A 20,601-nucleotide genomic window follows, 5' to 3' on the forward strand; every position below is an offset into this window, starting at 1 on the left:
CCTGTGTCTTGGAACGGAGCTACATCTCGCGTGAACGAGCGCCATTGAGGCGATGGCCTTCCCTGGGTCACCAACTTCCCAGCCCTCTCATAAGGTTTCTGTTAATCGTAGATGCCTCAAACAACTTTAGAAATAATGTCGACATCTAGTGGAAGCCTTAGGAAGTGCACAATGATTACCACGTCACTGTGTGTTCAATAGGCAATGACTTGAACAGAGCCCGCACATCCAGATTTCCACTTCCTGGAAGAATTTCTCTCAGGTCTTTGCTTGCCATATGAGTTCTGTTATACTCACAGACACCATTCAAACAGTTTTAGAAACTTTGGAGTGTTTTCTATCCAAAGCTACTAATTATATGCATATTCTAGTTTCTGGGCAGGAGTAATAACCAGATTAAATCGGGTACGTTTTTTATCCGGCCGTGAAAATACTGCCCCCTATCCATAACAAGTTAACCTCTTACATCTAGACGTTCAGCTAGCGGAACACCTGCTCCAATATCCAATGATAGGCGTGGCGCGAATTACAAATTCCTAAAAAATACAAAAACTTCAATTTTTCAAACTTTTATAATAGTAAACCTGATATTGGTGAGTGCTAAACTTGCCGGGTGTCTAAATAGCTAGCCCGTGATGCCTGGGCTATGTACTTAGAATATTGCAAAATGTGCTTTCACCAAAAAGCTATTTTAAAATCGGACATATCGAGTGCATAGAGGAGTTCTGTATCTATAATTCTTAAAATAATTGTTATGCTTTTTGTGAACGTTTATCGTGAGTAATTTAGTAAATTCTTAGTGAATTCGCCGGAAGTTTGCGGGGGGTATGCTAGTTCTGAACGTCACATGCTAATGTAAAAAGCTGTTTTTTGATATAAATATGAACTTGATTGAACAAAACATGCATGTATTGTATAACATAATGTCCTAGGAGTGTCATCTGATGAAGATCAAAGGTTAGTGCTGCATTTAGCTGTGTTTTGTTTTTTTGTGACATATATGCTTACTTTGAAAATGGCTGTGTGATTATTTTTGGCAGGGTACTCTTCTGACATAATCTAATGTTTTGCTTTCGGTGTAAAGCCTTTTTGAAATCAGACAATGTGGTTAGATTAACGACAGTCTTGTCTTTCAAATGGTGTAAAATAGTCATATGTTTGAGAAATTGAAATTATAGATTTTTTGAGGTATTTGTATTTTGCGCCATGCGACGCCATTGGCTGTTGGCTAGGGGGTTCCGCTGGCGGAACGTCTAGATGCAAGAGGTTAATGAACACAATGACAAAGTTGGATGACAAATCAGCAGAACTTATTGAAGTCGCTGACCAAATGAATGATGAGAGGACTCAGGTCATGTTGGAAATATTTATTTCTAAGCAAGCAGAGGAAATCTCATCACTGAATCTCTCACTCCGTACTCAAGACCTCTATCTGCAAACCATGACAGATAAGTTTGAGACCGAAAGGAGCAGGTGTGACACTCACGTGTCTGAAATCGGTACTCTAAGCGCTCAAGTGGACTCTGCAATGCAGCAGAATACCACCCTTAGAAACCATCTGGAGGAAATCCAGAATGGTCACGCTCTACAGCGTGACTACCCATCCAAGCAACCGGAGCCCTGTACTCACAGGAGTAAAGACAATAGGTTTCAGACCTTGCCTCCCTCATGTGTCCCTCAGTCTTCTCCTCTTGGCCATTCGGCACTGAGTAATATGGCGCCCCTTGGCCAACAACAACAAGGTTTGGCTTCTCCTCTTGGCCTTTCGGCCCCAATCTCTCCACAGGATGAAGCCAACCCTCTCCGCCCGCTTGGCGCGGAATACCTTGACAAACTCGTCAAGAATTTCCCCACCTTTGACCCCGTTCCAGGTCAGCCAAACGATACTGAGACGTTCCTAGCTGACATAGAGGATGCGTTGGGTGGCTACCCGAACGCTACGGGTTCTGACAGGATTTACCTGTTGAAGCGAACGTCGAATAGACACGTGACGAGGTTCATTCGTTTACAACAGCAACACGTGCTAAATGACTACGCTAAACTTGCCACAGCTTTGAAATTAGAATTCAGTGGTTCTGCGACTCGCAAACACGATAGCTCACTGGCTAACACCGTCAAACAAGCTCGGAACGAACACCCACAAGCTTACTATCATAGGCTTCGTTCAGCTTACTTTGGCCTACTCACTGAAACAGGAATGGAAGAGCTGTTACCATTCAAACAAATGTTTCTGTCGAACATGTATCCCACCTTCATTACCTACTTGGGCCCTGCCGCCCACGTTGGCTTGCCTATCTTACAACTCAGAGAGCTTGCAAGCACAGCTTTTGAGGCATCAAAAGTTCACAACGTTAACCTGTTGGGGCTAGGGGGCAGTATTTTCACGGCTGGATAAAAAAACGTACCCGATTTAATCTGGTTACTAATCCTACCCAGTAACTAGAATATGCATATACTTATTATATATGGATAGAAAACACCCTAAAGTTTCTAAAACTGTTTGAATGGTGTCTGTGAGTATAACAGAACTCATTTGGCAGGCAAAACCCTGAGACATTTTCTGACAGGAAGTGGATACCTGATGTGTTGAATTACCTTTAAGCCTATGCCATTGAAACACACAGGGGTTGATTAATGTTTTGGCACTTCCTATTGCTTCCACTAGATGTCACCAGCCTTTACAAAGTGTTTTGAGTCTTTTACTGTGAGATCTGACCGAACAAGAGCCATGGAACGGTGATGGCCGATTAGACTCTGGCGCGCGAGTTCATGTTGGGTACCCTCGTTCCAATACGTTATAAAAGAGAATGCATTCGTCCACCTTGAATATTATTCATGTTCTGGTTAATAAATAAAAGAAGATGAGCATACACATTCCCGCTGCATTTTGGTCCACTTTATACGACGAACGTGTCAAAGTCACTGTTTGTTAAGGTAGTTATAGACAGCACAGCAACACAAGTCCATGTCTCACACTTATTTGCGTTAATTAAAAGTAGGATATATATTGTTTTTCAATCTGTTCTTTTCTAAATGTATCTGAGAATGTAGACAGAAGGGCTAAAACAGGCATGAATGATCTGAGGGGGAAATCATTGATCCATTCAAAGTTTATTTGCAACAAGTAAGAGATGCTAAATCATGTAAAGTAGACTAGGTTACAATGTATAGTAGTGGGTAGTTAGTGATATGTAGATGTTATATTATGTAAAGTAGACTAGGTTATAATGTATAGTACTGGGTTGTTAGTGATATGTAGATGTTATATTATGTAAAGTAGACTAGGTTATAATGTATAGTAGTGGGTTGTTAGTGATATGTAAATGTTATATTATGTAAAGTAGACTAGGTTATAATGTATAGTAGTGGGTTGTTAGTGATATGTAAATGTTATATTATGTAAAGTAGACTAGGTTATAATGTATAGTAGTGGGCTGTTAGTGATATGCAGATGTTATACTATGTAAAGTAGACTAGGTTATAATGTATAGTAGTGGGTTGTTAGTGATATGTAGATGTTATATTATGTAAAGTAGACTAGGTTATAATGTATAGTAGTGGGTTGTTAGTGATATGTAGATGTTATATTATGTAAAGTAGACTAGGTTATAATGTATAGTAGTGGGTTGTTAGTGATATGTAGATGTTATATTATGTAAAGTAGACTAGGTTATAATGTATAGTAGTGGGTTGTTAGTGATATGTAGATGTTATATTATGTAAAGTAGACTAGGTTATAATGTATAGTACTGGGTTGTTAGTGATATGCAGATTGCGGTCTATACCTCGGCTATAACCTACAAATCATAGATGACCAGGCTAAACCTGTTCAGATCAACATAATGTTAAAGTCCTACCAGTAGCAGGACAGAGAATGTACTGCATATAACCTACATATCATAGATGACCAGTCTAAACCTGTTCAGATGAACATAATGTTGTAGTCCTACCAGTAGCAGGACAGAGAATGTACTGTATATAACCTACATATCATAGATGACCAGTCTAAACCTGTTCAGATCAACATAATGTTGTAGTCCTACCAGTAGCAGAACAGAGAATGTACTGTATATAACCTACATATCATAGATGACCAGTCTAAACCTGTTCAGATCAACATAATGTTATAGTCCTACCAGTAGCAGGACAGAGAATGTACTGTATATAACCTACATATCATAGATGACCAGTCTAAACCTGTTCAGATCAACATAATGTTATAGTCCTACCAGTAGCAGGACAGAGAATGTACTGCATATAACCTACATATCATAGATGACCAGCATATACCTGTTCAGATCAGTTCACATAAACTATCAGCAGCAGGACTGATCACCTACAAATCAGTTTTCAGTCTAAATACCAGAGCATGTAGTCTAGACCTGATATTATCACAACATTTCCTACAGAGACCTTCAGGTCGGTCAGCATGATAAAGGATCATATCTCATTTCCTACAGAGACCGCCAGGTCGGTCAGCATGATAAAGGATCATATCTCATTTCCTACAGAGACCTTCAGGTCAGTCAGCATGATAAAGGATCATATCTCAAGCTTTGTCTGACCACAACATAACTTTATAATAGTTCTATGTAGCCAATAGTAGACTTACCAGTCTGCTCATCTTTCCTTCAAATTAACACATTTGTCCCACTTCTAATGTTGCTGACAAATGTTTGCCAAAGTTTCAACAGTCATTTTGTAACTGCGTAGGCTACTTCTAATTTCATATGAGGAAATCACATAACTTCTGACAGTCATGTGATGTGGATGCCTGTTTTCTTGCAGAGGAAGTAGCCTCTATTACAAACTCCAAAAGCCTTTTTAAATCTCAAATACAATATGAGTTTAAAATTAAATGCATTGCAGCAACGTTGTCCTGATGATCAAATTAAGATCCTACATCTGTACAGAGATTGTCTTTATCTGAATAAGGCATTTTGAGTTATTAGCAATGAAGGTGCCACTGTCAGCTGCTGTAAACCTCTGTGATTGGATGTTATAGACCCCTATCTGAACAGTTTCTTTCTCCATGCTGTGGCCCTCAGCAACTGGCCACATAGAGACTAAAGGCCTATGCGACCTATGCTGCACACCACATCAAGCCATCTCTGAACTGGGGGAAGGTATTAGGAAGGCTGAAAGATAACAGTGAATATGAGCCATGTGTTACGGGTATGTACTGGAGGCAAAGTCAGGTGCAGGAGAGCAGAGTGTAGTTAACAGGGGCACTTTTTATTCCGGTCCAAACGAAAGCACATAAGTACATATAACGTGCCCAAAACACGGAACATAAACAAAAGTCTGGCACGTAACCAACCCACACAACATCAAAACTAATTTTACACAAAGACATGGAGAGGAACAGAGGATTAATACATTTAGTGTGATTAGGGAATGAAAACCAGGTGTGTATGGGACAAGACAAAACAAATGGGACTATGAAAAATGGAGCGGCGATCGCCGAACGTCGCCCGAACAAGGAGAGGAGCCGACTTCGGCGGAAGTCGTAACAACATGGAGGACGGTATTGGGAAGGTAGACAGATAACAGTGAATATGAGACATGGAGGAAGGTGGAAAGATAACAGTGAATATGAGACATGGAGGAAGGTGGAAAGATAACAGTGAATATGAGACATGGAGGAAGGTATTGGGAAGACTGAAAGATAACAGTGAATATGAGACATGGAGGAAGGTAGAAAGATAACAGTGAATATGAGACATGGACGAAGGTATGAAAGATAACAGTGAATATGAGACATGGGCGAAGGTATGAAAGATAACAGTGAATATGAGACATGGGGGAAGGTAGAAAGATAACAGTGAATATGAGACATGGGCGAAGGTATGAAAGATAACAGTGAATATGAGACATGGACGAAGGTATGAAAGATAACAGTGAATATGAGACATGGAGGAAGGTATGAAAGATAACAGTGAATATGAGACATGGGCGAAGGTATGAAAGATAACAGTGAATATGAGACATGGGGGAAGGTAGAAAGATAACAGTGAATATGAGACATGGGCGAAGGTATGAAAGATAACAGTGAATATGAGACATGGGCGAAGGTATGAAAGATAACAGTGAATATGAGACATGGGCGAAGGTATGAAAGATAACAGTGAATATGAGACATGGACGAAGGTATGAAAGATAACAGTGAATGTGAGACATGGGGGAAGGTAGAAAGATAACAGTGAATATGAGACATGGGGGAAGGTAGAAAGATAACAGTGAATATGAGACATGGGGGAAGGTATTGGGAGGTTGAAAGATAACAGTGAATATGAGACATGGAGGAAGGTAGAACGATAACAGCGAATATGAGACATGGAGGAAGGTAGAAAGATAACAGTGAATATGAGACATGGAGGAAGGTAGAAAGATAACAGTGAATGTGAGACATGGGGGAAGGTAGAAAGATAACAGTGAATATGAGACATGGGGGAAGGTAGAACGATAACAGTGAATATGAGACATGGAGGAAGGTATTGGAAGGTGAAAGATAACAGTGAATATGAGACATGGAGGAAGGTAGAAAGATAACAGTGAATATGAGACATGGAGGAAGGTATTGGGAAGGTTGAAAGATAACAGTGAATATGAGACATGGAGGAAGGTAGAAAGATAACAGTGAATATGAGACATGGGGGAAGGTAGAAAGATAACAGTGAATATGAGACATGGGGGAAGGTAGAAAGATAACAGTGAATTTGAGACATGGAGGAAGGTAGAAAGATAACAGTGAATTTGACTGCATACATGTTTTCTCCTTCTTATAGTGTTCTTACAAAGCTGTGTTCTGTGGTTTATCAGCTGGTTTACTGAAACTCACGTCTCCTCCAGCTTCCCCCCCCCCCGGCTGTGACGGCGCCAGGTTGCCCTGCATCACGCACTCTTATCATCCATTACGCACGCCTGCTTTCCCTCGTCACGCACATCAGCGTTATTGGACTCACCCATCACCTGTTTATTTCCTCCCCTATATTTGTCAGTTCCCTGCTCTGTTCCCTGCTGCTGTATTGTATTGTTTTGTCTGTTGCTCGTTTGCTGACGCTGTTCCTGTCTCGTTCCATATTAAGTGTTTGACTCCCCGTACCTGCTTCGTCTCTCCAGCGTCATCCCATGTGACAGAAACTCTGGTTAGTAGGAGGTGAAGACAATGAATGATCTCAGTTCCTTAAACTATTCAGCTTTAACCAGTATTGCCCATGTTGCCATGGAGACAAATGATGTGCCCAAAAAGTAATAACTTTCAGTCAAGTCTCTTTAGTGTAGCTTCACTCCGTAGCCCACATACTAGTCTGTCTCTAATGATGTCATTTAAAACACCATTCAACTCACAGTGTTCTGAGTTTCTTTAATGCAGCAGCAAACATTGATACAATTCAATAAAGATGAGACGGGAGACAGGAATCAGTTCAACCATTTATCTGGAACGTGAACATCACAACACAAACAAACCCCCATGATTCTCTGCGGCACAATTCCAATACACGGCAAATACATAAGTAAATGGACACTAAGCAAAACTCAGAGGACTTTAAATGTTTAGTTCTAGAAAGTAGGGCCATGGGATAGGGTCAGAAAGGTCAGTATGTTTGATAGCTGGTTACAGAGGTGACATAACCATATGGTCCATTATAACACAGTGAAGTAGAGGTGGGAGCTAAAAGCAGACATGGACAGTGAGACGGTGTGAGGAGGTCAGGGGTCAAACACTAGATCAGGACAGGTAGAAATGGCAGGGCTGGAAATAGACAGAGACATTCTGATCATGGCAAGACAAATCTCCTTCACATAGAGAGGATCAGGCTGTTGATTGTGGCCTGTAGAATGTTGTCCCACTCCTCTTCAGTGGCTGTGCAAAGTTGCTTGATATTGGCGGGAATTGGAACACGCTGTCGTACACGTCTATCCAGAGCATCCCAAACATGCTTAATGGGTGACATGTCTGGTGAGTATACAGGCCATGGAAGAACAGTTTTTTTTCAGCTTCCAGGAAATGTGTTCAGCGACATCGGGCGGTGCATTATCATACTAAAACATGAGGTGATGGGTGCGGATGAATGGCACGACAATGGGATCTCATCACAGTATCTCTGTGCATTCAAATTGCCATCAATTAAATGCACTTGTGTTTGCTGTCTGTAGCTTATGCCCATTCCATAACCTCACCACCACCATAGGGCACTCTGTTCACAACGTTGACATCAGCAAACCGCTCACCCAAATGACGCCATACATGTGGTCTGCTTTTTTAGGCCGGTTGGACATACTGACAAATTCTATAAACCAACCTTCAAGGTGATTTAGAGAAATTAGCTTTCAATTTTCTAGCAACATCTCTGTTGGACATTCCTGCAGTCAACATGCCAACTGCACACTCCCTCAAAACTAGAGACATCTCTGGTATTGTGTTATGTGAAAAAACTGCACATTTTAGAGTGGCCTTTTATTGCCCTCAGCACAAGGTGCACCTGTGTAATGATCATGCTGTTTAATCAGATTGTTGATATGCCACACCTGTCAGGTGGTGGATTATTTTGGAAAACTAAAAACGCTCACTAACAGGGATGTAAACAAATTGTGCACAACATTTGACAGAAAACAGCATTTTGTGTGTATGGAACATTTCTGGGATCTTTTATTTCTGCTCATGAAACATGGGACCAACACTTTACATGTTGAGTTTATATTTTTGTTCAGTGTATTTACAGGAATAAACTGGCCCAAAGTGTGTGTTGGTCCAGTGTGTGTGTGGGTCCAGTGTGCGTGTGTGTGTCCAATGTGTGAGTGTGAGTCCAGTGTGTGTGTGTGTCTGTGTTTGTCCAATGTGTGTGTGTGTCTCCAGTGTGTGTGTGTCAGTGTGTGTCAGTGTGTGTGTGTGTCATGTTATTATTTACAGGGACACTGAGGAGTTATAATGAACCCTAAAACCTGGATAGAGGGGCTCAGTGAATGTGGAGGTGAATGTGATCAGGTGGGTCAGTGTGTCAGAGGAGGCTCTATAGAAGGACAGAGTGCCGGCTGACCAGTCCAGATACACTCCTACTCTGTGGGAGCTGGAGGAGGGGACGTCTATGGTAGTGTGATTATCATTGTGACAGGCATAGTAACTGTTGTCAGAGCAGAGCAGACTCCAGGACTTGTCATTGTATCCAAGACAACAGTCATCACCCCCTCCTCTCCTGCTGATTCCTTTATATGTCACTCCTATATAAGCCCCCCCACTCCACTCTACCTCCCAGTAACAGCGCCCAGTCAGACCCTTTCTACACAGCACCTGTTCACAGTCCTCAAATCTCTCTGGGTGATCAGGATACGGCTGCTCCTCTGTCCTACATGTCACCATTCTGTTCTCCTCAGACAGAGAGAGGTGTCTGTCTACTGTGTTTAGGTCCAGTCTGAGATCACAGACATCTGATGGATGAAACCAGACACAATATTAGAAATCATCATCATTCACATTAGAATGTTAACTCACTTCTCACTAATTCATTTAATGTAGATGTTTCTAGGTATCAAAAGGAGAAGTTAAGGTAACTTGAGACTTGTTGAATGATCATATGTTATACTGTATGGTAATATAAAACACACTTATTCCCATTAATTACACACACACACACACACCTGTATGCATGCATGAACACAAACACACATAGACACACACATTGTCAAAGCAACTCTTTGTAAACATTGGTGTCCCTGATTTCTGCTTCTGTAGAACTACAGCTGATATTTAATATGACCAAGTCAGTAATGATGGTGGTCTTTGACTTTGACTTAACTTGAATTAAGACTTATTCTTAGTCATATTCTTCACAGCAGTACACACTCACATTTTCTAAGCCCAGGTTTCATTGTGTTCTCTCCACCATGTAGCGGTAAGCAGAAGAACAGACAGTCATTGAGTGATACACCTGAACACACACACACACACACACACACACACACACACACACACACACACACACACACACACACACACACACACACACACACACACACACACACACACACACACACACACACACACACACACACACACACACACACACACAGTGTGTCTCCAGTGTATGTGGCCAGTTATTATTCATAATCATGTTAACATCCACATGAATGTATTAGTGTTCAGTAACATCTTCTATTCTTACTGACAATACAAGTGAAGTGACTCCAAAAATGACAGGACATTTTTCACCATTCAGTTTCTATTAGGAAAAACATCATCCAAAACACAACCAAGACAAACTGCAAATTAATTCAACAAGTTTGTAGAATCACAAGCTTGATGTAATCACTGCAGGCATGGAATATGGGACCAAATACTAAACTTATGACTACTTTAATACAATATAAGTGAATTTGTCCAAGTAATTAAGACTTCTTCAAATGGGAGAACTAGATACATAAAATGCTTTCATTTCTAAACTGTAAAATATATATGTATAAATACCTTTAAATAAAAGGTGAAATTCTGTACTGTCGCCTAATATGAAACATTCTATCTCAAATCCAAAATGCTGGAGCATAGCACCAAATGTAAAACTGTAAGCTTCACTGTCCAAACACATATGGTGTGGACTATGTGTGCCTGGTAAACACATGTGGATCTGGTGAACAGTTATCACTTGTTGACCAACGACAGGAATACTGACCTCAGAGTTTCCAGTTTACAGTGGGGATTCTCCAGTGCAGCAGAGAGCAGCTCCACTCCTGAATCCTTCAGGTCATTGTTACTCAGATCCACCTGACACAGGGACGCTGAGACGCCACAACCCCAAAGATGAAACCCTGGATAGAGGGGCTCAGTGAATGTGGTGTGGAATGTGTACAGGTGGGTCAGTGTGTCAGAGGAGGCTCTATAGAAGGACAGAGTGCCGGCTTGCCAGTCCAGATACACTCCAACTCTGTGGGAGCTGGAGGAGGGGACGTCTATGGTAGTGGAATTATTATTGTGCCAGGCAGAGTAACTGTTGTCAGAGCAGCGCAGAATCCAGGACTTGTCATTGTATCCAAGCCAACAGTCCTCACCCCCTTCTCTCCTGCTGATTCCTTTATATGTCACTCCTATATCAACCCTTCTCCCACTCCACTTTTCCTCTCCTCTCCCACTCCACTCTACCTCCCAGTAACAGCGCCCAGTCAGACTCTCTCTACACAGCACCTCTCCACATTTCTCAAACCTCTCTGGGTGATCAGGATATGGATGGAACTTTCCCATATGTGTCACCTTTCTGTTCTCCTCAAACAGAGAGAGCTGTCTGTATATTGTGTTTGGGTCCAGTGTGAGATCACAGACATCTGATGGATGAAACCAGACACAATATTAGAAATCATCATCAATCACATTAGAATGTTAACTCACTTTTCACTAATTCATTTAATGTAGATGTTTCTAGGTATCAAAAGGAGAAGTTAAGGTAACTTGAGACTTGTAGAATGATCATGTGTTATACTGTATGGTAATATAAAACACACTTATTCCCATTAATTACACAGCCCCCCCCCCCCCCCCCCCCCCCCCCCCCCCCCCCCCCCCCCCCCCCCCCCCACACACACACAGTCAAATCAACTCTATGTAAACGTTGGTGTCCCTGATTTCTGCTTCTGTAGAACTACAGCTGATATTTAATATGACCAAGTAAGTAATGATGGTTGTCTTTGACTTTGACTTAACTTGAATTAAGACTTATTCTTAGTCATATTCTTCACAGCAGTCAACACTCACATTTTCTAAGCCCGGGGTTCATTGTGTTCTCTCCACCATGTTCCACACTGTAGCGGTAAGCAGAAGAACAGACAGTCATTGAGGGATACACCTGAACTCACACACACAGTGTTTGTGTCCAGTGTGGGTCCAGTGTGTGTCAAGTATGTGTGTGTGTCCAGTGTGTGTCTGTGTGTGTGTGTGTCCAGTATGTGTGTCCTGTGTATGTCCAGTGAGTGTGTCCAGGGTGTCTGTGTGTGTGTCCAGTATGTGTGAGTCTAGTGTGTGTTTCACAATGGACACACACACATAGAGGATGGACACACACACACACACACACACACACACACACACACACACACACACACACACACACACACACACACACACACACACAGTGTTTGTGTCTAGTGTGGGTCCAGTATGTGTCCAGTTTGTGTGTCCAGTGTGTGTGTGTGTCTGTGTCCCGTATGTGTGAGTCTAGTGTGTGTCCAGTGTGTGTGTGTGTGTGTGTGTGTGTGTGTCCATCCTCTATGTGTGTGTGTGTTTCACAATGGTCACACACACACAGTACACACACACAGGACACACACTCAGCATATAACTTTGTCCAAGTGGTGGTCAGAATGTTTGTCTTAACTCGCCTGATAAGTCAAACATGTCTGATATGAACATTGACATAAACCCTCTACATACTTGAGTTTCTCCAGTCTGAGGTGTGGATCCTCCAGTCCAGCAGAGAGCAGTCTGACTCCTGATTCTCCTGGGTGATTGTAGCTCAGGTCCAGCTCTCTCAGGTGTGAGGGGTCTGACCTCAGAGCTGAGACCAGAGAAGCACAGCCTTCCTCTGTGACTAGACAGCCTGACAGCCTGCAAAGAGTAAAATCATATTAAAACCACACTGCTATTCTTTGGTGGTGAAGATAGTGGCAGTATATTTTTCAACATCTTCATGTCACACCCTGATCTGTTTCACCTGTCTTGTGATTGTCTCCACCCCCTCCAGGTGTCGCTTATTTCCCAGGTGTATATATATATATATATACTGCTCAAAAAAATAAAGGGAATACTTAAACAACACAATGTAACTCCAAGTCAATCACACTTCTGTGAAATCAAACTGTCTACTTAGGAAGCAACACTGATTGAGAAGAAATTTCACATGCTGTTGTGCAAATGGAATAGACAACAGGTGGAAATTATAGGCAATAAGCAAGACACCCCAATAAAGGAGTGGTTCAGCAGGTGGTGACCACAGACCACTTCTCAGTTCCTATGCTTCCTGGCTGGTGTTTTGGTCACTTTTGAATGCTGGCGGTGCTTTCACTCTAGTCGTAGCATGAAACGGAGTCTACAACCCACACAAGTGGCTCAGGTAGTGCAGCTCATCCAGGATGGCACATCAATGCGAGCTGTGGCAAGAAGGTTTGCTGTGTCTGTCAGTGTAGTGTCCAGAGCATGGAGGCGCTACCAGGAGACAGGCCAGTACATCAGGAGACATGGAGGAGGCCGTAGGAGGGCAACAACCCAGCAGCAGGACCGCTACCTCCGCCTTTGTGCAAGGAGGAGGAGGAGGAGCACTGCCAGAGCCCTGCAAAATGACCTCCAGCAGGCCACAAATGTGCATGTGTCTGCTAAAACGGTCAGAAACAGACTCCATGAGGGTGGTACGAGGGCCCGACGTCCACAGGTGGGGGTTGTGCTTACAGCCCAACACCGTGCAGGACGTTTGGCATTTGCCAGAGAACACCAAGTTTGGCAAATTCGCCACTGGCGCCCGGTGCTCTTCACAGATGAAAGCAGGTTCACACTGAGCACGTGACAGACATGACAGAGTCTGGAGACGCCGTGGAGAACGTTCTGCTGCCTGCAACATCCTCCAGCATGACCGGTTTGGCGGTGGGATCAGTCATGGTGTGGGGTGGCATTTCTTTGGGGTGCGCACAGCCCTCCATGTGCTCGCCAGAGGTAGCCTGACTGCCATTAGGTACCGAGATGAGATCCTCAGACCCCTTGTGAGACCATATGCTGGTGCGGTTGGCCCTGGGTTCCTCCTAATGCAAGACAATGCTAGACCTCATGTGACTGGAGTGTGTCAGCAGTTCCTGCAAGAGGAAGGCATTGATGCTATGGACTGGCCCACCCGTTCCCCAGACCTGAATCCAATTGAGCACATCTGGGACATCATGTCTCGCTCTATCCACCAACGCCACGTTGCACCACAGACTGTTCAGGAGTTGGTGGATGCTTTAGTCCACGTCTGGGAGGAGATTCCTCAGGAGACCATCCGCCACCTCATCAGGAGCATGCCCAGGCGTTGTAGGGAGGTCATACAGGCACGTGGAGGCCACACACACTACTGAGCCTCATTTTGACTTGTTTTAAGGACATTACATCAAAGTTGGATCAGCCTGTAGTGTGGTTTTCCACTTTAATTTTGAGTGTGACTCCAAATCCAGACCTCCATGGATTGATAAATTGGATTTCCATTGATTATTTTTGTGTGATTTTGTTGTCAGCACATTCAACTATGTAAAGAAAAAAGTATTTAATAAGATTATTCCATTCATTCAGATCTAGGATGTGTTATTTTAGTGTTCCCTTAATTTTTTTGAGCAGTGTATATATCCATACAAGCATGCATATACCTATATAGACATACATACTTTTTTAAAGAATATACATTTATTATTATTCCCTGCAAACCCTACCTCTGATCCCCCAATTGGAGTAAACTAATAAACACTTCGGCTTTTACCTTCAATTTTTTCATCTTATTGTCACGGTTGTCGTAGGAAGGAGCGGACCAAAGGGCAGCGTGTGTGTCGTTCCACATTTTATTTTCACTGTGACACTATGCAATACATATACATAAACTAGAGAACAAAAACAACAAACCGTGACGCAGAGCTGAAACATACACTAACTCAGAAACAATCTCTCACAAACCCAGGTGGGAAAAAACCCTACTTATGTATGATCTCCAATTAGAGACAACGAAGACCAGCTGCCTCTAATTGGAGATCATCCCAAACAAAACCGAACATAGAAATACAAAATTAGAACCTGACAACATAGAAAAACTAAACTAGAAAACTCCCCTGTCACGCCCTGACCTACTCTACCATAGAAAATAACAGCTTACTAAGGTCAGGACGTGACACTTATACACCTTTTACAGACAGTCTATTTTACAATAGTTATTTTTTGTTTGTTTTTAGTCCTTCCTCTATTTCTGATGTCCATCCAGTTTGATTTCTATTTGTAACTGTGCTATTTCACAAAATTTCTGAACCTATATACATTTTACAGACCCCGTATGTTTTACATTGTTTATCTTGTTATTAGTCCCACCCTTCAGCTCCCCGCCATCTATCTCTCAACATCATCCATTTCGGATTTCTATTTGCCATATATTTTTCATCTGTGCTGTGACGCTTCACAAAACAATTGAACCTTTCTATTCTCATAGCTTCTACAGATTATAAATTAAAAAAAAACATTATTGCTAAAATAATTATTATATTATTGATTGATTGACTATGGCTTTTCAAATCTCCCAGTATTGCTATCTGCAGCGTTAGTTCTAGGCAAATGTTGCAATTCTTCAGCCATTCCTGGACCTGTGACCAAAAACGAGCTACATATGGACAATACCAAAATAAACGATCTAATGACTCTGCCTCCTTACAGCAGAATCTGCAGAGCTGGGAAGATTGTATCCCCCATATATAAAACAACGGCGGATTCAAAACATCGAATTTTTCAATTTAAATTACTATACATAATTCTTGCAACTAATAGAATGTTTTATATTTAAATTACTATACATAATTCTTGCAACTAATTTAATGTTATATATATATATATATAAAAAAAACATGTTTTGCGCATCAATTCATAAACCTTGTGCCATGGAATGGGTACATCGAAACTCTCTTCCCAACTATTTCGCAATTTATATGGCACAGCTGTCAGTTTTTTGGTCCTTAAATGAAATTGGTATATGTTTTTATTTATCACACTTTTCTTTAACCATTTATGTTCTTTAATACAGGGCTGACATACAAGTCCCTTACTTTTTTCCCCTTCTACTTGCCTTCCCATTTTTGTGGTAATGCTGCAATTAATTGGTTGTACTTTTTGGGTAGAGCAGACATTTCCATATGTCTGTGTTAGCTGCATGTGTGACATCACTCCACCAGTCCTATTTATAATATCATTCACTAAAATTATACTTTTTTTTTATCAATTACTATATTTGAATTTTACCACAATATTTGTTGTATTATTTGTTCTGTCTTTTCAGGTGGATTAAACTGAAATTGCAACCAACTTTCTAAGGCTTTTAAAAAAAATTAAGATATTTTGGAGATTATTTCCTTTTCAAACAACCGAAAGTGGGCAGGTGTAATCTGAATAAAGGGGAAAAGGCCCTTCTTGAACATAGGATGATACATTCGTACCAATTTACTAGAGAACCAGTTTGGATTTAAGTATAACATTGGTATGACTGATGCCTTTAGTGAAAAGTCTAATGCTTTAATAATTTCTGCCCTCCGAATTCATATTCATTATATAAATAGGCCCTTTTAATTTTGTCTGGTTTGCCGTTCCAAATAAAATTGAATATTTTTTGTTCATATCATTTAAAAAGCAGGTCACTAGGTGTAGGCAAAACCATAAGCAAATAGGTAAACTGTGATATGTCTAAAGAGTTAATCAGGGTGATTTTTCCACAAATAGACAAGTATTTTCCTTTCCATGGTAGCAAGATCTTATCTATTTTTGCTAACTTTCTATAAAAATGTATTGGAGTGAGATCATTTCTTTCTTTTGGGATTTGTATACCAAGTATGTCCACATCTCCGTCAGACCATTTAATTGGTAAACTACATGGTAATGTAAAATTTGCATTTTTTTAGTTATCCAATATGTAATATAGACTTATATAAAGATAATATAGATTTACACTTATCATAATTTGGTTTTAATCCAGAGAGGATAGCAAAAGTATCTAGATCCTCTATGAGGCCGTGGAGAGACTCCAATTGTGGTTTTAAAAGAAAACATGAATCATCGGCGTACAATGACACCTTACTTTTTAAGCCACGGATTTCTAATCTCTTAATAATATTATTGTTTGATCTAATCTTAACAGCTAACATTTCGATGGCAATAATAAATAGATATGCCAATAGTGGACAACCTTGTTTTACTCCTCTAGATAGTTTAAAACTTTGAGAAGTAAGCATTATTTACTATTTTACACCCTGGGTTACTATACATAACTTTAACCCATTTTATAAGAGATTCCCCAAAATTGAAATATTCTATAAACTCCAGTCGTACTTTATCAAAAGCCTTTTCAGAATCAGCTATGAAAACCAGGCCTGGTGTCCCCAATATTTCATAGTGTTCTATAGTTTCCAGTACTTGTCTTATATTATCACCAATGTAATGTCCATGTAAAAAACATGTCTAATTAGGGTGAATAATATCTGACAATACTTTTTTAATTCTATGCGCCAAGCATTTTGCTAGGATTTTTGCATCACAACACTGAAGTGTAAGAGGTCTCCAATTTTTAAAATGGACTGGATCTTTATATATACCACTTGGGTCCTGTTTCAGTTATAATGATATCAGACCTTCTTGTTGCGTGTCTGATAATCTACCATTTATATAGGAGTGGTTAAAACATGCGAATAATGGTCCTTTGAGTATATCAAAAAAAGTTTGTATACTTCCACTGGTATGCCATCCAGCCCTGGAGTTTTCCCATCCTTAAAGGCCCCAATTGCATCAAGCAGTTCCTCCTCTGTAATTTGGCCTTCACATGAGTCTTTCTGTACAGATGTTAATTTTACATTATTATTAGGAAAATAATCCATACAATTAGTTTCAGTTAGTGGAGATGGAGGAGCCTGAAATGAAAACATATTCTTAAAGAACTTTACTTCCTCTTTCAAAATATAATTTGGTGAATCATGCGTGACTCCATCATTTGTAACAAGTTTTAATACATTTTTTGGGTAGCATTTCTATATTGAAGATTGAAAAAGAATTTGGTGCATTTTCCCCCATATTCATTCCAGTTCGCTTTATTTTTATAATATATTACACTGGGTCTTTCTTGAATAAGTTCCTCCATTTCTTTTTGTTTTTCCTGTAACTTATTCTGTGCCTCTATGGTACCATTTTATTTGCCATCTAACTGTACTGTTAGTCCTTAAATGTCCTTTGTTAATATGGACTCTTTTGATCTAAATTGCTTTTGTTTTATAGATGAGTACTGAATTGCATGGCCTCTAAAGGCACACTTAAGTGTCCCATACAATAAGGGGATCTGCTGTACCTATGTTGTCTGAAAAAGTCCGTTATAAATTCTTCTGTCCTAGTTCTAAACAATTTATCATCTAGTAGGCTGTGATTAAATTTCCAATATCCTCGCCCACGTGGAAATTCTGTAAGAGCAATATATATGCCAATTATGTGATGATCCGACCGCATTCTGTCCCCTATCAACATTTTTTTTAAATTTTGTGGCAGAGAGAATGGCATAAGAAAGTAATCAAGACGACTAGCTTGATTAAGCCTCCTCCATGTACATCTCACTAGGTCGGGGTATTTAAGTCTCCATATATCCACTCATTCCAATATATCCATGACATTCATGATTTCCTTAAGTGCCTGAGGGCGATAGTTTGTAGTGTGATTTCCTTTCTGGTCCATAGAGGTATTTAAGACCGTATTAAAATCTCACACCATAATAATAGAGTCTAGTGTTGCTTGTAGAGTTGATAAATTCTAATATATATTTTCAAAGAAGCTTGGATCATCATTACTCGGACCGTATAGGTTAATAAGCCATATCTGTTTATTGTCCAATAACATATTTAAAATAATCCATCTACCTTGATGATCCGTTTGGACAATTTGTACATTTGGATCAAAATTACCGTTAATTAAAACCATCACCCCTTTTGAATTTCTTTGCCCATGGGAGAAATATATTTCACCTCCCCAGTTCTTTTTCCACAAAACTTCATCTAAAATTGTTGAATGGGTTTCCTGTAAACAATAGATATTATATTCCTTCTCTTTTAGCCAGGTAAATACTGATCGTCTTTTCTTATTATCTGCTAGGCCATTACAATTGTAACTGGCTGTACTTATTTTGCCACTTACCATAATGAGACAACTTTAAATTCTATTTATGAAAATATATGTTTGTAAACGTACCATTAAAAAGTAACATGATGATTGAGTGTCTATATAGCTGTAGCATGATATTTGCATTGCTACTAAGTAAACCTCCAATTGGTCCCTACTATTCCACCCGCTAAAAGCCTTCCTCATCCCTAGTTGGGTTGTCATCCCAATGCCCGGCAGACCACCCCCGATCCCCCGTATCCCATAGCCCTGAACAGACTGGGATCCATCCTTCCAAAAGAGCACACAGTGCCATTTACCGAATTTAAGTAAATCAATTGCCAAATGCATTTCCATCGCCCTCACCTCGATTTGTATTATATATAGCTGTGGATCATCCTCTACTGTCCCTAACATCTTTAACTCCTTCGCAACAGTTGTGGGATACACACATACACCCACACACAGTTAGCCCTTTCCCCCCACACAACCATAAGCTCACATTCTCAACAGTTGCACCATCCCAGAGCCCAACTCAAGAAAGGTCTTGATTTACAAATGCATTTACAGTTGCAGCTGCATTAGAAGGCCTGCAAGACCGTGCAAAAAAACGGGCAGAAATGGAGAGATTTTATTAACCATTGTCACATCCTAGATGGAGGTCAAATGTACACCTTTTCCCTGAAACACCCACAATATGGTCATCTGTATTGAACATATTCCCAAGCATCTCCATGAAGTCAGACTTTTGATTTTGTGCCACCAGGGTCACAATAATATACCCCCTCTCTGAATGTCCGAGTGTGACCCCTCCCCATGGGTTACTGCAGCTAGTGTTGCCAGCACTGCCACTGCCTGGGTGGGGGCACACCACCGGAATCCCCACCGGCTAGGTACAAGGTCGTCAAGGTTCTCATTAGCAGCTTTGAGAATTTCCTTCTGTAGTATGCTCTCCCTTTAGAGGGCTTTGGCTTTGCAGGACCAACCCTGCCAAGCAGGCTCAGAATCTTGAGGGGGCAGTGCTGCTTTTCGTCTCTGACCGCATTTTGGCTGCATACAGACCACTTACAGCAGGCCCATAAAACAGTTAGGGACTTCTCCTTAGTATCTGGGTCATTCAGGTGGGTGTCCAGGGTATAGGGTTGTGGACCGCACCATTAAATTAGGATCATAAATAAATAATTAGATATCATTTATTTTAAAACTGTTCCACCATGATAGAACAATAAATAAATTAAATGTATAATTTATTTTAAAACTGTTCCACCATGATAGGACAATAAATAAATAAGACGTATAATTCATTATAAAAGTATATCCATCATCTGAACAACATTGAAAGCCCTCTCATACCCCGGCTCTCAGCAATACATTGGTTCTGGGATATGCAACCATCTCATTACTAACTCACTCAACTTTCCCAAACTTAACAAATAAAATAAAAAGATAAACACACCCACCATCCACACATACTGCGCCTTCTGTTTACTTAGTTTTTATCTTCACCATGTTGAATTAGTGCTTGTGTGTTCCAATTAGTTATATGTGAAGATATATACAAAGCAATTTTTTTTTGAAATTGTATTGTTACAATCCATAACCGGGCTAGAATTGTGTATCATTATTTTCCTCATCTACTTTGTTATTTTTTAAATAACCATAACTTTTGTATATAAGAGTAGTCTTTGTGTCTCTGAACAACTGGTTATCAATGTATAGTTTATCAA

The 20,601-nt window shown here is 40.5% G+C and overlaps 2 protein-coding genes across 6 annotated transcripts in view; one reads left to right on the forward strand and one right to left on the reverse strand.

Annotated features, from left to right (window-relative positions):
* Positions 1–20,601, forward strand: part of LOC123733359 (NACHT, LRR and PYD domains-containing protein 3-like) — a 440,446-nt gene that overhangs the window by 116,794 nt on the left and 303,051 nt on the right. The gene's annotated exons all lie outside the window — the stretch shown is intronic.
* Positions 7,423–20,601, reverse strand: part of LOC123727775 (NACHT, LRR and PYD domains-containing protein 3) — a 39,435-nt gene continuing 26,256 nt past the window's right edge. For 2 of the 5 annotated variants that reach the window (XR_014391558.1, XR_014391559.1), the window contains exons 9-12: positions 12,416–12,589; positions 11,741–11,787; positions 9,849–11,313; positions 7,423–9,429 (exon numbers count right to left, since the gene is read on the reverse strand). Coding sequence is in view for 2 of the 5 variants with exons in the window: in XM_082972281.1 (XP_082828407.1) it covers positions 9,854–9,878; positions 10,668–11,313; positions 11,741–11,787; positions 12,416–12,589 (892 nt within the window). In the remaining 3 variants the exon portion in view is untranslated. The remainder of the gene's footprint in view (positions 9,430–9,848; positions 11,314–11,740; positions 11,788–12,415; positions 12,590–20,601) is intronic. The other 3 variants (XR_014391560.1, XM_082972281.1, XM_082972282.1) reach the window with 3 other exon arrangements.

Source organism: Salmo salar, unplaced genomic scaffold (assembly GCF_965601325.2).
Source record: "Salmo salar unplaced genomic scaffold, fSalSal1 ptg000619l, whole genome shotgun sequence".
Classification (NCBI taxonomy): Eukaryota; Metazoa; Chordata; class Actinopteri; order Salmoniformes; family Salmonidae; genus Salmo; species Salmo salar.